The sequence below is a fragment of the Limulus polyphemus genome, unplaced genomic scaffold, assembly GCF_000517525.1.
Source record: "Limulus polyphemus unplaced genomic scaffold, Limulus_polyphemus-2.1.2 Scaffold2283, whole genome shotgun sequence".
Taxonomy (NCBI): Eukaryota; Metazoa; Arthropoda; class Merostomata; order Xiphosura; family Limulidae; genus Limulus; species Limulus polyphemus.
In genome coordinates this window covers 10345-22967 of record NW_013667893.1, presented here as the reverse complement: position 1 = coordinate 22967, position 12623 = coordinate 10345, and the positions used below count along the sequence as shown (strand labels likewise).

The 12623-nt window shown below is 32.2% G+C and overlaps 1 protein-coding gene across 1 annotated transcript in view; it reads left to right on the top strand.

The window, feature by feature from the left end:
* LOC106466513 (liprin-alpha-1-like) overlaps positions 1-12623 on the top strand; it is a gene marked incomplete at its 3' end in the record, with an annotated part of 75940 nt that overhangs the window by 53725 nt on the left and 9592 nt on the right. Inside the window, exons 3-7 of the mRNA XM_022394536.1 lie at positions 753-827; positions 5072-5131; positions 6330-6548; positions 6854-7000; positions 7362-7490. Of these exons, the coding sequence (XP_022250244.1) occupies positions 753-827; positions 5072-5131; positions 6330-6548; positions 6854-7000; positions 7362-7490 (630 nt within the window). The remainder of the gene's footprint in view (positions 1-752; positions 828-5071; positions 5132-6329; positions 6549-6853; positions 7001-7361; positions 7491-12623) is intronic.

The window sequence follows — 12623 nt, the reverse complement described above, 5'->3', positions numbered from 1 at the left end:
GGGGAGCTAGCTAACTTTGTCCTTAGTTATTCACCAGCCATACACGCCGAGTCTTCCACGATGAAGTTATATAATATTTTCATAAAAATAATAATTTCCGATGATAATCCGCTGAAGTTAAATGAGTTGTAATGTTCAAACTTTGTAAATGCTCCTGGTCAAATATCTGAAGTTTTCCGATTAATAAGTGCTAATCATAATTATAGTTATAGCTTCCAAAGTTTATAGGACACTGATTATAGCAAACTGATAATAGATAATGTTTTTGGCACGTCGCGTTGGTTATATTTATAGGCGTGTAGAGAGTTTCTCGAAAATCAGATACGTAACAATACTAAAACGCTACACTAAGCATTTACGTACATACATATATTGTTGATTCTTACACTCGAGAATATTCTACAACTTTAGACAATAGGCAGGAGTTTCTCAATAAATATTTAACACTATAAGCTATGCATATTTCTAAATGTAAACTTAAGTTAAGCACAAAGCTTCACAATGGGCTATCTGTGCTCTGCCCACCATGGTTGTCGAAACCCAGTTTATAGCGTTGTAAGTCCGCTGTGCCACTGGGGGGCGAATTCTTTGAAAGAAATAAATTTCCATTAATATGTTTATGCTGTTGTTTTGCCGTGGAATAAAGATCGAATTTTTAAAAATTTAATCTTATTATTTTGAAACATTAGGACACAGATTTTCAAATATAGTAGTAACGTACTAAAATTAATTCTATCATTTTAACATTCTAGGTTCGTGAAAAACTACGAGTAGCACTAGAAAGAGCTGCAAAACTAGAAGAGGAAGTAGCAAAAGCTAATGATGAGGTAAGCTGAAAATAATTTTGAGTTTTGAAGAAGTGAAAATTAATTTTGTGGATTCAGTTACCCATGGAATTTCAGAATGAAAATATAACGATTTGAGTTAGTGTTACAGGTGACAAGTGTGTGGCGTATTAAAAATGTGTTGTTGTTTTTTTTTAACCACACATATCACGTATAAATAACATGAACGTTAAGGCCTAATAAAACGTTCATTAATGACTTCTATTACATGATCTTTGTAAAGTCCCTTTGATTGTTTGCGAAGTTTAATTATTTTAGACATCTACTTAACAATTATATTGTTATCTGTAAATAAATTTTCTTCACTTCTATTTGTTTGTTTGTTTTGAATTTCGCGCAAAGCTACACGAGGGCTATCTGCGCTAGCCGTCCCTAATTTAGCAGTGTAGGACTAGAGGGAAGGCAGCTAGTCATCACCACCCACCGCCAACTCTTGGGCTCCTCTTTTACCAACGAATAGTGGGATTGACCGTCACATTATAACTCCCCCACAGCTGAAATGGCGTGCATGTTTGGTGGGACGGGGATTCGAGCCCGCGACCCTCAGATTGCGAGTCAAGCGCCCTAACCACCTGGCCATGCCGGGCCATTCATTTCTATTTAATGGACACAGGATGAATATAATTTATAATTTTATTATATTTTACCTTTAAGAGCTACCTCAACCATTTTTTGTTGTTGTTTTCCGATCTTTTTCAGTTTCAAAATCTGTATGCTATTTTAATAAAGATAATCTCACTTTAAGGCGTATTTTGTGGTTCATGAAGTAAAGTAAAATATAAAGTGAATTTTTATTACCTGGAAATATTTTTTCATCATTTTTCTGCAATTTACTAAACACGCTATAGAAAAAGTGAGTCTCCAAAACAGACAATGTTGGTCAAAAACATGATCCAGAGTAGAGATGTACTACACACAAGGTTGGTGAACTCATGATCCAGAGTAGAGATGTACTACACACAAGGTTGGTGAACTCATGATCCAAAGTAGAGATGTACTATACACAAGGTTGGTGAAAACATGATCCAGAGTAGAGATGTACTACACACAAGGTTGGTGAAAACATGACTTAGGGTAGAGATGTACTCCAAACAAAGTTGGTGTGGAGATGTACTATACAAAAATTTGGGTAAACATATACTACAAACAGAGTGGTGAAAACATAACTCAGAGTAGATATGTACTACACACAAGGTTGGTGAAAACATGATCCAATTTAAAGATGTACTACACACAAGGTTGGTGTAAACATGATTCAGAGTAGAGATATACTACACATGAAGTTGGTTTAAATATGACCCAGGGTAGAGACTTCACGTACTAAAAATTAAAAGCAGATAAAATGGGATAGAGAAGAATACAGTAATGGTGGTTTTATTGTATTTTTTATATTCCATTACAGCTGTTTTTAGTTCTTAAAGCATGAGGAATACCTTCAGCAATTACATTATTTGTTATAGGTAATCCTCAAGTTATTAGTCATTAAATGTAAAAGAAATAACCCTAAACAGGACTTAGAGAAAAGAGGATATAAATCTACATTTGATGCAGGGGACAAACTAACAGATCAGTTAACAAATTACCAAGATCTTGTTTATACTCAAGTTAAAGGATGTGAAAAATTATAGTGTGTGTGTGAATTCATGCGTGTTTTCTGGTACATATCCAACTAGCTTCTGTGTGTGTGTGTATATCTGTGCTAGCCATCCCTAATTTAGCAGTGTAAGACTAGAGGGAAGGCAGCTAGTTATCACCACCCACCGCCAACTCTTGGGCTACTCCTTTACTAACGAATAGTGGGATTGACTGTCACATTATAATGCCCCCACAGCTGAAAGGGTGAGCATGTTTGGTGTGATGGAGATTTGAACTCGTGACCCGCATATTGGGAGTCGAGTGCCCTAATCACCTGGCCATGCCGGGCAAGTTGAAGAGAAACAAATGTGAAGTTTAGATGCATTTCTAATGATTTAATTATACTATTTTTAGTGGCTTCTTCTTTTTCAGCATTGTATAACAGCCAATGCATAATTTGTAGTATGTAGCATCATATGCTGGCCTTGGTTGCAATGGGTGAATATGAACATCCAAAAGAGATAGCCACCATGTCTTGGAGTGGCACCAAAGAATCACAAATATTTTTGAAAGGTGTTTTTTATGCTCTAAAGAGTTTGTTTTTCTAATGTGTTTTATTCTATTTTACATTATTTTTGTTTAAAGTTTTGTATTTTTTTCCCCACATGATCAGTAGTGTATTGTTTCTTCTACTTTGAACTTTAAAGTGTTACCTTTTTTATATGTTGTCCGCCATTGGGTTAGCAGTAAGTTTACAGACTTAAAATGCTGAAATCTTATGTTCGATCCAATGCCATGGACAGATTGCAAACAGCCCAATTTGAAGCTTTGCACTAAGAAAAAGACACTAACATTTTATGTTCTGTGCTTTACTTACATTTTTATTTATTTCAAAAAGTGTGCTCTTATCTTACTGTATTTCATTTAAAGGGTATTATATTATATTTGTTACTTTGTATTTTTACTTGTCTTATTATATGTGCTTTTCATTTCACTAGCTCTGTGTAGACTCATAAGTTCTTAGAATTAGTTAAATATGTTCATTGTAACTACGAGTTTTCTGTATGTGTGGCTCAACTTGTGTACTACCATATTGTGCTTGTCTGTAATGTTTCCAATCAGTTCAATCAAGGGTTGTGATTTTCATGCAGTTTCACTTTACTACACTATAACTTTTTAATTGGTGTTAAAAGTTAATTAAAGTTGGCTCATGGACATGTCTAAGATAAGGGAGATGAAGGTCGTAGTATACAAATACTAAATATTGTACTCACTTACTTGAATAAGGAGACACATATAATAATAAGTTGGCAAACAATGGCTTATAAGCATGATAATAAAGTGATTTATTTTGAGGGAGAACATCCTACATGTTTAGACAAAACATTGGTCTGTCTAACCGTCTGTTAATGTTCTGTTGAAACGTAGTGTGTTACTCCAAAAACAAATCACTCCATTGTGCTTTTAAATAATTGTTTGACAACTTATAATTATTGTACTGTCAATAGCATACGTTTTATTTCTACAAAATCTTTAAGTATTTCTAAGTTCTAATTTTGGAACAGATTAAATCAATTTGAAATCATGGGTAAAACTCGGCATGCCTTATCTTAACTGCTTTTAAGTATTTCTAAGTTCTAATTTTGGAACAGATTAAATCAATTTGAAATCATGGGTAAAACTCGGCATGCCTTATCTTAACTGCTTTTAAGTATTTCTAAGTTCTAATTTTAGAACACATTAAATCAATTTGAAATCATGGGTAAAACTCTGCATTCCTTATCTTAACTGCTAATCATGCACATTTTATTTTAGTTTCATATTCTCAAAGTGGAAGACATTTAATACAATTGTATGTGAAAGGTGAAATACAGTATTTCACTGCATTCATCAAAGTTGTTTGTTTCTTCTCTTCTGCACTCATTCTAACACTAATATTCCATGGAGCCAAAACGTATGACCTCTTGTTATTGGAGGTAGTTTATCTGTGTTTTTTACAACACTGGAACAAACACTGTCATATACATAGACATTACAGCACATCACGTTGTTTATCCTGTGGTATTATTATCCATTGTTATGACACACTATGACATTACCTAAGATATTAACATATTTGATGTTAAACTTATGAAATTCAAATACGTATGGTATATATCATCTTGTACCCATTTGCTATAGCATAATATAGTACCTCAGTATATCACACGAGTTTCATCTCTTTCAGTGGACAAACAAAGCAGCATATCTCCTCTCTTAACTTTATATTCATTTCAACACAACTGAAAAGAACTTATGAAAAAAGGTCATTGCTACGAGATTCAGGAAACATAACTGTGGCCCACCGTCTACTATTTTAATTGTTAACACATGAAAATTATTATGTTAAAGTTGTTTTTTTAGTGACTCTTTGTTAGGTTACAACTATAGGTTCCAAAGTTACAAAGAAAATAGCAGAAGAAACAAATGTTCAGCTCCACAGATTGTCTTCTCTGTTGTGTTTACCACTCAGGATCAGAATAGTAAAGTTTATTGTCAGTTTGCAATATTGTTTGTTTTATTCATAGTAAGATGCCTTTTTTTAACCTTTTGTTAAAAAGAAGCACCAAATAAACTTACTCTCTTTACTAAACTCTTTTTGACCCTTACAGTTAGCCGAACATAAATATAAGAATATCCTGAAAGAACTACATGGAGGAGGAGAGCCAAATGTATGTTTCTATATTATTGATTATAATAGATATTTTTAAAATTTAATATAGTAGTTACACACAGAGACAAAGATATGTACATACAAAACAAATTCCAAAAAACAAGTACACATATACACCAGACAAAAAAAACTGGGATACAAGGTACAGTGTGGGGTATAGGACCCACACAGCTATCAGCTTGAATCTTTAAATACAGGCCTCACATGATGTAAGAAAACAAAAAGTTAAGAGCAGATACGAAGCTCAAACCCACAGTGTTTTACATCAAAAACTATCATTTGCTGTCTGCAGCCATAATAATAATCAAGGAATAGAATTTGGAGGCAAGATTCCATTTTTCATATGTTTGATAGTAGGGTATTTTGATCTAATCATTTAAGGTTTTATTATAACGTTCATTTAGATAGACACTTAAAAGGGCCGAACTACCAAGCTCAGGTGATAAGCTATATTTACTACCCCAAGGTTTGTTTTTATAATTCTGTTATGTTAGGATCAGTTACCTTTTCACAGCTGAAAATAGTGAATGTTAGTTTGGACATTGTGGACTTGAGCACACATATGTTCCCTTAATTTAGTTTAATTTTTTATTCCACATGTAAGGTTTGAGAACAGAGGTTAAATGTAATAGATGGTGTAACCCTACCCCTGTGTGAGTTTAGATACTTCTTGTACTATAGTATATGTGTATTCCCTTTCTTTCAATATAATTGATACCTTGTTTTATTTTGTCTGTCTCTTATGCATGTTGCTTTTGTATTTGGTCTTGCACTCTGAACATTTTTTAAATACCACTAAAGTTAAAATGGTGTTGTTTTAATACTCTTCTCCTTAAAAAGAGTTAAAATTAACATAACTGTTGTCGATTTTTATAAATATCCAACTCTAAGTACATACACACACACACATATATATATATATATATATACTTTTTAAATTATTACACTAAAAACAGTACTTTTTTGTGCAATGATTTGTTGGTATGAAGTTTTTTATCTATGTGCAATTTGTATAGTTTATGTTGTAAACACTGTCTAATAAACATGCCAATTTTTAGTGTAGAACTTGTAAAGTATAAAAAATGCATTTTAAAACTGTATCTGATATATGTTTTTTATTGTTCTGTGATTACTTGTTAGGATTAAAGTAATATGTTGCAGTGTTCTAAATAAATTAATGTTATTTTCTCTTCTAGCTATCGAATGGGTCAGCAGAGGTTACAGCAGAAGCAGCAAGAGTTGTAGAATTACAATGTACAATAGAAAAACAGGATACAGAACTAAGCTTAGCAAGAAGCAAGCTAGTAGAGCTTGGTAGTAAGCTTAAAGAGTTTGAAGAGGCTCTTTCTGTTTCAAAAAGAAATGTAGGAAGATTACAGGAGGAAAATTTGAGACTATCGCAAGACCTGAAAGAGGTAAGAATCATGTAAACATATACTGATTTCATATACCTGCAATAAAAGCTTTTTATCCAGCTCTAAAAGGTATTCAGATAGAAGAAATGAAAATTATTAGAAACTTGTATCGAGTAAATTAATTTTAGTTACTGGATACTAAGAATAAAATAAAGTATGTACAGCAAAAAATGTTAGTATGTGTTTATCATCATATTAGGTATAACTTGAGAAAATTAAATGTTTAAATTTGTACTGATGGTTCTGTGTGTATATATTGTACAGACTAAAAAAAGGAATAATGAAATATTTTTATATTTCCTTAGAACAATGCTCAAAAATATGACCAAGAAGAAAGAATAGTAACATTAGAGAAGAGATACCTTAATGCTCAACGTGAATCTACGTCATTGCATGACTTAAATGAAAAACTAGAAGAAGAGTTGTCTAACAAAGAAGAACAACTTAAACTTGTAAGTTTTTCAACATCTGTTTTTCTAGTAACCTCCCTGAAAAAGACAAAACTCTTGGTAGTTACATTGAATTTTAAATTATACTTATTATTATTATTATGTTTATCTTAAATAAGAAATATTAAATATAACTAGCACTACAAGTGAAAATTATTGTCATTCTTCTAGAACAAACGTATCTATGAGTAGACATTCATAACGTACCCGAGAATTACTTTTGCTTTATGTCACATTCTGAGGACAAACATATTGTTACGTCTCTGGTCGTTTGTTAATTGAACTTTTTAGTCTTTTTCTAAATTAATAATCAAAGTAAATGCTATTATTTTACCTAAAATTTCACTTTTTGTTTTTCCTAAAGAGTGAAGAGAAAATCCGTGCATTGCAAGAAAGGATAGAACTATTAGAACAGAAACTTAATGAGTTTTCTAAGAAGACTGATGTTGCAAAAGAAGTTAAAGGTCTGCAACTAGTCGAAGATGTGTTTCAGGTTGGTGTTAAGAAGTGCATATTTTACTAATGTGTATACATATATGTTTGTTTCACAATATTCTACTGTTAAATATAAATAATCCTGTGTTAGGTAGCATCATATTTATTCTTTATTTATAAATTCATGACAAAGAATTGCAGATTTTTTACCTACCAACTTCTATATCCTCTGTTGGAAACTTTCTCACTGCTAGAGCTGGAAAATGTATGTATGGGCAAGATTAAGACAATGAATAGCATTAAACTAATATTATTAAATGAATAGTACTAAACTCTCAAGTCAGCCCAAAGTCTTAAAAAAGGTATTGCATAATCCCAGTTTTCTTATGTTAGTAATCACTCCTATTGCACGTATTCAATGTAGGTAATCCCCAATTCATATAAGCTTGTACAAGTCTGTCAGTTTTTATGGGGGCTGAATTCTTTACTGTAGGTCTGTGACTTATTGTGATAAATGTCAACACTAAACAGACAGCACACAATCCACTTGTTTTAAAATAATATTTTCAAAACTAGTCAAACATATTTACAAAAATTCATTACACTATTCGTTATCATTGTTGTATCCAGAGCTTTAAATATATTTCATCAAAGTCCACACAGGCGGGTTCAATTACTTTAAAACACCCTTTGACAAGACAATTTATTCATTGTCTCTGTTGTTACAATATCACTGTAAAACTCACTTTAAATATTGCTTGTTACAGCTAAACTAACAATCACACAGTCTAATTTCACCTTAACTTCTTTATAAATCACCTGTCACAGCTAAACTGCCAATCACTCACTTTAGATCTGTCAATTATCACTCACTTTAACTTTTTTTGTTTTTCATTCTATATCTGGATGTATTTATAACACATGACAGAAAAATACAAAAATATCTGTCCCTCTAGTGACAACAATATTGTACAACAAGAAAAGCTTAGAAGCTTTGAGTAAGACCACGTCAACAATATTACAAAAGCCTAATACAACAATTAAACTGCATACACAATGTATGACTTGTACCAAGTTACGTAACGAAATTTCTCATAACTATCGCTTTTAAAATAATTAGCTTTTAAAACTCTTGTTTTTAAAATTACATAGTAAACCACTAGAAAAACTAGTAACTCTTAAATTAAACAGTCTTGTATATCCAACACTGTACCTCCCCTTGAAATGAATACAACCTCATACCAGAATGGCATGATACAGAGTCAAACAGGCATAAGTCTAACAGAATAGCCTTTTAAATATATATATATAAGCTATGTAATACAAGTTTGTCCTCTACAATCCTGTTTACATGGATACCAACCAATTAATTGTATGCAGAACACCTTCATGGAAATTTAGAAAAACAACCAGGATATACCTAAATAAAAGTATTTTTTACTTGTTACTGAAGGGTTAAATTTCAGTTTTTCTGCTATCACACTCTTTTATGAGACTGGTGAAATTGAGTGAATTTAAACACTTCAAGAATTCCATTATTGCAACACTTACATCTGTATTTGTTTAGATCAGTCATGTTGCTTTTGTTCTGCATGAATCCACAAATGTTTGTGTTCTCTGTGTACCTCAGTCATTATGAAATAAAACTATGAAAGTATTTATATCATTAATGTTTTTTATTAATATTATATAAAAACTGAGCCATATATTTTCCATATAATACTATGAATTATGATTCACTTCACTATATATTCCAATATGTCAGGTTTTTATACATATGAATTGGCAGGATTCTTTTCAGTAGGGGACTGTGACTTGTTGGCATTGAGTTTCAACAATAAATGAACAGCACACAGTTCACTTGTTTTGAAATAATGTATTAAAACAAGTCAGTTATACCTAGAGCTTTAAATAACCATCTCTTTTTGTTGAAGTCCATACAGGCTAGTTCAGTTACTTTACAACACAATTGACAAAATGAATAATTCTTCTCTGCTCTGTTACTACAATACAGCCAGTGATAATTTCACTTACTATTACACTGTTGGTTACCCAGTTGTATTTATAGCTTTAAATAATTATCTTTTTGTTAAAAGTTAACACACATTTGTTCAATTTCTAAAGAACACAATTGACAAGATAACTTATTCTTCTCTACTCTTAATACAATATTATCTGCAATAATTTCACTTAAAAAAAACACAAAATCCCACTATATGCTCTTTATGGCTAAACTCACAAACATGCAGTCTAGATCTATTTGCCTATATCTCTCACTAACTTACTTCAACTACATTTTGAATGCATATGTATAAATAGTCCACCTGAGATCTAGAACTTTCTACATACCACAAGATATTATAATGTAATAATACTGGAGAAAACTTACAAGGTTCTAGTAACATGCTAAGCACAGATGATGAAATTGTTTCTGTGACATTAGAGTATAAGCATTTAATGTTTGTGTATTGTAAAAATTTATGAAAAAATAAATTATTTCAGTGCAAAATATGTTTCTATAATTTGATAAATACATGCATCATTTGTTTCGAAAAAACTGTCAGTAAAGAAAGATGTATCCTGCATGCCAAAATACCATTGTTGATGTTCCTTAAATACCTTCCAATAAAGACAGATCAAGCCTTCCAACATAATTATCTTGATGTTTGTTCATTAAATACCTATCAGTAAAGACAGATCTATATGTATGTTACAAATTTCTTTTCATTTTCACCAAAGGTAAAAATGGAAAATATCATTTGTGTCAGATGAAAATGCAGTCTACAGCAGAGTGTAAGACCAATCAAGGAATGCATTAGGCCTCTATGTCACAGATATTTTCAATTTTACCTATGGTAAAAAAGAAATTAAATCTCTCACATACTTATAGAATCATTAAACAGTTGGTCTGTTGTATAATATCAAATAATAAATTAGGCATAATGCCATAAAATCCAGTTAATGATGTAGCGCTCCAGAACTTTGGTTGCCAAGTACTCCCCTGGCCTTCCCTGGGGGACTTGTCTGATTTGAAGGCTTTCGAATAAGAAGAGAGAAAAACCCTACAAGACTAAGCATGACATACCAAGAAGTCTTCTATAGACATAATCAAAGTTACTCTGATACCTAAAATGAAGGGACTCATCTTGAAACGTGGAGAATACAAAGTATCTAGTCAGAGATTTAATTCTGTTGTCCAGAGAAGATACAGTGACTTTGTAGTTCTACATGAAATTTTGTTACCAGATTTCCATGCAGAATTATACCTCAGCTGCCTCCAAAATAATTTGTCAAAACAGATGCTCACTTTATTGAAGAATGACGAATAGCTCTGAAGAGGTTCTTGACACTAGTAGTTGGACATCCAAATATTTCTGAGGATTCACTTATTCATTTCTTTCTTACATTCTTAGGTAGGGATATCCAACATGATGTTAAAGAAGAATGAGTTTTCTACTAATAGGCTAGCTCAAACAGTTGAAGAATTGGTTCCCCTTGACACACCTACACAATCCAGACTAGCTCATGACCTGATGAAGCAGGTACACTCCAGTGTCAGTAAGCTCAAAGATGCTCTAGAGAGTATTAAAGAACAAACACTAGATGGTGCTGTGAACATGCTGACATTTGAAACAGAGTTGAGCTGACTTGCCAACATGGCCAATACTGACTCAGACTGGAGTTTAAGTGGAAACAAAATGTGGAACCATTTGAAGAAAGGTTTTAAATCCCTTCATTCTTTATTTCCTCCTACTTCTGATGCACCAGCTGAACATCTGAAACAGGAAGATGAGGAAGTTCTTGAAAAGCTGAACTTGTTCTTGAATCTTCTAAGTGCATACAAAGAGTTACATGATCACTATGACAATAACATTAACAAAATGAAGAGAAAGTCATCAAGTGACCTGTCTGCTCCACAGGAGGAAGAACAACAGGAGAAGAGGAAACATTTTGCACTCCACTGCATCCGTATGGAAACACAATTTGTTCATTATCACATGAATATACTTGGTGAGATGTTACACTCCTCAATAGAACTGGAGACAATCAAACACTATAAGATATATGAACTATGGAAGAACATGCACCCTATGATGGAGAATATGAATTTTGCAGATCTTGTGGAAGAAAGATTAGGATTGACATCTCCAACTGGAAACAAGAGTCCCTACTTTCCTTCCAAATGAAATCTATGAAGACAATTTTTGTGTAGATAGTAGGAAAAGATTTTTGTGTAAATGACAGATCTAGTTTGGCAAAATAATTGTGTTGATGGTCAATAAATACCTATCAGTGAAACAGATCTAGCCTACCAAAATATCTTTTTTAATGTTCATTATTAAATACGTATCAGTAAAGACAGACATAGTTTGACAAAATACCTGTGTTGATGTTTGTTCATTAAATACTTATCAGTAAAGACAGATCTAGCTTGCCAAAATACCTATGTGGATGGTCATTAAATGATTCTGATTAATTATGAGAAAAACATAGAACAATCTAGCAAACTGAAATCTGTCAAATATATCAAGATGCATGGTATTGTGTTGTGCAGGACACAGTGTGTTATTAACAGGAGTGATAGTTTAGTGATTTTCCACTTTTTGTAGGTTATACTGTGGCAATCCAAACTATCGCATAATTTCAGTGAATGTACTCTACTGGATCCTTATTTCACATATCAAATTTTAAGGCAATTCAATAAGAAAGACATGAGATATAAAATCTCCAATTATGATTGAATTTTTTTCTTTTTTTTCTCATGAATTTTTTAAAGTTTGGTACACTGACACATCTTTAGACCTTACAATTAGGTGTCAAATTCAGTTTAAGTATAAGCCACATGTGTAAAGTTATTCAACAAAAACTGCTCATATTTGACCAACATCTTTGTGCAAAATTCACATGAGCTATGGGTCTAACATTTTCACTACAACTTCACTTAAGACTAAAGTGGACTGTTTATAGCATTTTGTCATTTGAATTAAAGATAGCTCATTTAGAGTAGCAAAACTATAAGGTGAAAGGACGTGCAGATACATAAGTATTGGTTAGGCCGAGCAAACTAGATTAGCAATTTGTAACTGAAGTTTTCAAAAGAAACATGCAGGTGGACAGTTATTGATTATTGATTGTCAACTTTTCAGCACAAATTTACTAAATTTTATGAAATTATCTTAATTAAATAATG